At 28.5% G+C, this 6,190-nt stretch overlaps 1 protein-coding gene across 1 annotated transcript; it reads left to right on the forward strand.

Moving 5' to 3' along the window:
- Positions 1-3,397: 3,397 nt before the first annotated feature.
- LOC136084969 (uncharacterized) lies at positions 3,398-4,306 on the forward strand. The gene has a single exon (XM_065806373.1). It carries the CDS (start codon positions 3,398-3,400, stop codon positions 4,304-4,306), a length of 909 nt encoding a protein of 302 aa, XP_065662445.1.
- The last annotated feature ends 1,884 nt before the right edge of the window (positions 4,307-6,190 follow it).

The following is a 6,190-nucleotide window of genomic DNA, read 5'->3' on the forward strand; positions in this document are numbered from 1 at the left end:
CAGTTAGAACTGTTTTTGATTTTAACAGTGGAGTATATTTATCAGGTTAACCTGAATCAACTAATATAGTAAACATATTAAGTGTTAATAGTATACGTATTGCAAGTGATATAACAGAATCATCATATATACAAATGTATATATTTAAATGGAGGAACAGAAAACGTTATATATTTATTTTTCCCAACTGTAAGTCCTGGATTTAAAAGTATTCAAGAGCCGTAAAACTTAATTTACTTACCAGTAAAACTAAAAACAATTTCGAAAATGGATACTAAATTGATTGATCAAAATAAAAAATCCTTTGAATTTACGAGTAGAAGAATTGTCAATTAGATTTCATGTAAGAAAAAAAAAAAATTTTATAATATAAAATGAGTAATATACTAATATTAAAGTAAATCTTCGCAGGAGCAATTAGAAAAATTTATGAAGATGGTTATGGAGTTAGTATTGAATTATCACATTTAGTTCTCAATGGTGAAAATGTATTAGCTGTAACAAATACATAATTGAATAGAATTACAAGAGCATATGAAAAAGGTACTGGTGTAATAATTATGTTAAGTAAAGCACAACTAGTTCTCATTTCTCAAATAGAGGGAGGATTTATTGGCGTACTTTTACCTTTACTTGGTAAAGTTGCAAGATTTTTATTATCAAGCGTTGCTCCGGCACTTGCAACAGCACTATTAACTGGAATAAGTTCAGCAGCTTGATCAGCTATTGTTGATAAAATTTCTGGAAGGGGTTTTGTGTACTTAAAAAAAAATGGACAAGGAGTTAAAATGACAGCTGCAGGATCTGGTTTTTATTTGAAACCATGGAGCAAAGGAGGTTTTGTAGGTGATGGAATGTACTTACGTAGTGGGAATGGATATACATCAGCAGGCTCTGGTTTATTATTGGAACCAAATTCACCATTTTCTAATATTTTACTTTTGAATATGATTCTCTGATATTTTTGAAAATATTTTTCACATATATAAAAAAATAAAACGTCAAGAAATAATACGCCAATGCATAAATTTATAAACAAATATAAAAGAGTTAGGAGGCTTCCTCAAATACTTTTTAAGCCACAGAATGATTTAGAACACCCTTCAGTATTAATAAATGGGAACAGATATGAAAAATTTGCACAACATGACATTACAATAAAATCTTTATCACATCTTAATATTCTTTTAAAGTTTGGTGTAGCAATTAATGAAGGTGTTACGTTAGTTCACTAAAACAAGAACTTAAATTAAAAATGTTAAGCTTACAAGATTCTGTAATATTAGAGTCTGTTGCTGATAATGATCATTGAGCTGTAAAAATAATTTCAGCAGTTGATAATGTATTACTAGCAAGCACTATGGCACTTGGAACTATTGGAATTTATTTTTTGATAACAATATTTGCCAAAGCAGTAGTTATTGCATACGAGGGTATTGCATTAGGAGCAGATGTGTTATCAATAATAGTTGGACAAATTAATGAAAAATTAATTTTAAAAACAGAAAAGCATGAAATGATTAAGGTACTTGCTGATTCAAAACTAAATACAATAAGTAATTATATTTCTAAAGCATTAGTAGATAGACATAAAAACGACAATGAATATGAATTAATACTTCGTGAACTTGTTCCAAGTAATGCTCGTGAACTTGTTCCAAGTAATGCTCGTAAACTTGTTCCAAGTAATGCTTAAAAGTTCCAAGTAATGCTTGAACAAACTAGAACAAAAACAAAAACTGAAATTGATGATTAAACTAAGGAATCATTAGTTAAACAAGGAAGAGATGAGGCCATTAATATACTCCAAAGTAGATTTAGTAAAAAAGTAAACGCAAAAACACAAAATAATTTTTAAAAAAAAAACGTAAAAAAAAACGATAAATAAAAAAGCGTAAAACATAAAACACAACATAAATCATTATGTTGTGTTTTTTTTATTTTATAGTAAATAAAATGTCATTTCTAAAAATTGTGAAAAGAGATCAAATTGTTGAAGAATTCTTAGATAGTAAAAAAAAAAATACAGCATAATAATTTATATGAAAAGATGGGTGAAGCTAATTTCCAGTAAGACTTGACAAAATTGTACAAGCCATTAATTGATATTCAAGCTGGAATAAAAGAAAACAAATCTAAATTGCACAATCAAGCTAATAAATTTGCTCTCACTTTTTCAAATGCTTATTCTCAAATAATGGCTGAGCATGCGTATAAAGAACTAATGCCTTCTTATGAAGCAACTAAGGTCTTAAGCCTCGGAAGAATTGCAACAGATTATCTAAGAATGTATACTAATAGTAAAAAGTCTACAGATACTACATTTGGAATACATTCTAAGGATGACAAGTTATACATTGGAAAAAAACCAATATTTATTAATGATGATGATATAACTATTGATAGTAAAAACATAATTTTGTCTTTGGGAGTTGATAACAAAGTTTAATCCTGATAAGAATTTATATACTGAAGATGATCTTAAAAATTATGAAAATATATTAACACAAACAGATGGAATTACTGTTGAAAACCCATGCAAACCAAGGTCATCTAGGAGTGGAAAATACAGAGAAATAATAACTCCAATTTGGAGAGATATAAAGAAAAATGAGAAGAGTGAAGCAAAAGGAACAGGATTACAAGCTATAATTCTTCCTAGCGAACCTAATACATTAAATTAAATGCTTGAATTACCTATAGTTGCATGGAAATCAGGTAACACTGGATCAAGATATGAAGCTGTTGCAATATGTGATGAATTATTACGGCAAGATGTTATAAATAGTGCACAGTATAAATCGATACAAAATAATTTATAACTGCATATATCTCAATGCATATAAAAAAATACTTGTTGTCGGATAAACAATTCGTTGGAGGAAGTGGTATATTCAACAGTATAAAAAATTTAATTAAACGAGCAGCAGCTTCAAAAGCAACAAGAGTATCATCAGCTATGTTGAATAGGTTGGCTGCTAGCGAAGTAGGAAAAACTGCATTAACTGGTGCTAAATCAACAGAAAAAGAACTTTCAACATCAGCAATAGAAGCTGCTAGAGATGTTGCATTTGAAAAAGGAAAACAATTAATTGAAAAAGCATCTTCAAAATTAGTTTCACAACCAAATACTGCTTTTAATAAAAAAACTAAATAATTAATTTCAAATTCAATAAATAATGGTGATGAGGTAACAACATATATAAGTAAACTAGTGATGGGGTCTTCAATAAAATAGATAAAATTAGTAAAAAAAATCTCAAATGAAAATGCTATAAGAATAGCAGATCTAGTTAAAAAAGTACGCGGTCTTAGGTTTGCGTAACTTTTTACAATTATTAATTTTTTAGAACTGTCTAACAAAATATTTTTTTTCATATGGTATATAAAAAACAAAATGACAACTTCTGAAGTATTAAATTTTACAGAAATCCCAACTGTTGATGAAGGAATTAAAAATTTTGAATTTCATGAATATGAGCCAGTGACTCGTATAAATCTAAATTGTTCTGGAGAAATAAGAATCAACGTTGAGCAACAAGCTTTGTTTACACATCCATCTGAGGCTTTTCTCTTGTTTGAAGGAAGACTTCTTAAAGCTGATGAAACAGTTTGTGCTAATGCAGATGCAGTGTCACTTACAAATAGTTTTATTATGGGTACTAAGCATAATTTTTATAATAAGATATTATGCATTATATACTTATTTAGTCAAATATCATATCAATTATCAAAACAACAAGTAGAAGATGTTTATCATCCACGACAAGCAACTGCAATGTTAAGATTGCTTATATACCGAAGCGATTTTCAATCAGCACAAGAATTAAATCAATTGTGGTATAAAGATTCTGCAGCAACAGTAGTACTTGCTAATAACACAGGATTTGCAGTAAGACAAGCATGCATAATTCAGAAACCAACTACAAAAGGAACGTTTTCATTTACCATACCTTTAAGACACATTTTTGGATTCTGTGATAATTACAACAGAGTTATTTATGGATTTAAACATACACTAAGTCTTGTAAGAAAAAATGATGATAATGCAATTTTTAGACTTGCTGCTGCAGCTGCAGGAAAAGTTATTTTTAATAAAATGTCATTGTTTATACCGTATGTGACTCCATCAGATATAGAAAGGATTATTCTTTATAAAACTATTGAATCAAAAGTGACAATTTCAGTAACTTTTCGTGCGCGGCGGTGTGATACTATATCTGTTCCACAGTCTGCTACATTTTCTTGGAGACTGAGCGTAAAGGCATCTCAGGAAAAACCAAGATACATTATTTCAAACAAATAACGATGGAGATCAAGATCCTTCAACATTCGATCATTGTGACTTAAAAAACATGTACCTTATGCTTAATAAGGAAAAATATCCTACTGTTGATTATAATTTATCATTCCCAAATCAAAAATTTTCAAGAGCTTATAGAGATGCATCTGTGTTTAGTGAAAAATTATATGGAATTAATGAATTGATCACACAAAGCAATTTACCTCCTTATGAATATAAAGATTTATACCCGCTTATGGTTTTTGATGTTAGTAAACAATCAGTAAGATCAAAATTATCAGTAGTAAATGTACAAGTTAAAGCAACATTTAATGCGGCTGTTCCAGCAAATACTGAAGCATTTACCGTTATAATATCTGATAGATTGTCACGATTTCAATCAGACCGAAATAAAATAAATATTGTAGAGGAGACTGGGGCTAGTTTGCCGCATGGGTAAGTTGACGAATTGCGTTTATATTCAGAGCCTTCCATCAGAAAGTAAAAAAAAATGACACAGGACCTTCCTAATTGACCATTTCATCATTCACAACAGTATTGTCAGGATTCGCGCATGCGCACGGGAGATATTAAAATTTATGTGTTTTTTGGACAAAAACGTAACTTTTGAAACATTGCTTCCTTTTTACTTTACAAAGAAAATAGTTGGTCGTATGATAAAAAAAATTGTAAAAGTTCCAGTCACAATAGATTTACTATATCCGGTCAGACTTTTTTTCAAAGTTGCCGTTTTTCAAAATCTATAGACTGTTTATTAAAAAAAAGGCTTTCGGGGTAAGGTGACAAAATTTTCACGGGGTAAGTTGGCTTATAGCATTTACTATGGAAAAAATACAAATTTATATAAAATTTATTTTTTTATTTTTTTAATTATTAACAATTTTGAAAAAACTTACTCTTATAAAAAAATTTTTTTTTCATTTTTTTTTCATTTTTTTTTCATTTTTTTTTCACAGATAAAAAGTGGGAAACTGTTTTGGCTGTTATACGTACTCATATTTGGTACCAGCTAAAGCTAATATTAAATTTTTAACTTAAATTTGTTGCCAAAATTAATAGTAAAAAAATTTCTAATAATTTTGCACTTAATAATACATTATTAATCATTTTTAAAGTTTGCGCCAACTTATCCCGTGGTGGAGTAAGTTAGCGAAATTTTTTTTTTTTTTGAGGGCCCTGGAAGGCCCCAAGAATATTTTTTCGTAAATGAATGCAAATTTTATCAGTTACCCAAATTCATACTCTTTGAGACTACAGTTTAATATTTTCAAAAAAATGTGCTGTTTTGGCTACAGAGCTCATAGAGTAAAAACCGAGTCAACTAGCCCCGGTAAAAATTTAATATTCCCCAATATAGGGGAATATTAAATTTTTTTGAAAATTAGTTAAATTTTTTTTCTTTATATAATAAAATGAATATGAAATATACAAAGAAAAATTTAAGAAACCTATTAGAAAAAAATAATATCTCTAAAACATCAAACAATCTAGCTACATTGCTAATGATTGCTATGGATAATGCGTAATTATCATAATTAAAGTTAACCAATCACATTCCACGTTTAACAAAATATCATCTAATGATATTGTTTCAAAACGTTATAAACGATTGCAAATAAAATTTGGAAGTTGAAGAAATTCGTAAACAATATTTAGAGTTAGTTTATTGTTATTTTTTTATTGTGCTTTTGAACGACTTATAATAAACTTCTAGATTAGAATTTAACTAATAAATGTCGAAATAAGAATTTGGTAGTATTTTTGTCGGATTTACAAAAAGAAGTTTTATATTTCTATATTTGATTTTTAATTCGGCAAAAATAAACCAACACAAAATAAAATCCGACAAAACTACTCCAGCGCAAAATAAAATCCTGGAGGGATTTA

This window comes from Hydra vulgaris, chromosome 09 (assembly GCF_038396675.1).
Source record: "Hydra vulgaris chromosome 09, alternate assembly HydraT2T_AEP".
NCBI lineage: Eukaryota > Metazoa > Cnidaria > Hydrozoa > Anthoathecata > Hydridae > Hydra > Hydra vulgaris.

What these genes read in the sequence shown, in the direction of transcription:
- LOC136084969 (XM_065806373.1), top strand. Translation starts at nt 3,398, where the DNA reads ATGACAACTTCTGAAGTATTAAATTTTACAGAAATCCCAACTGTTGAT.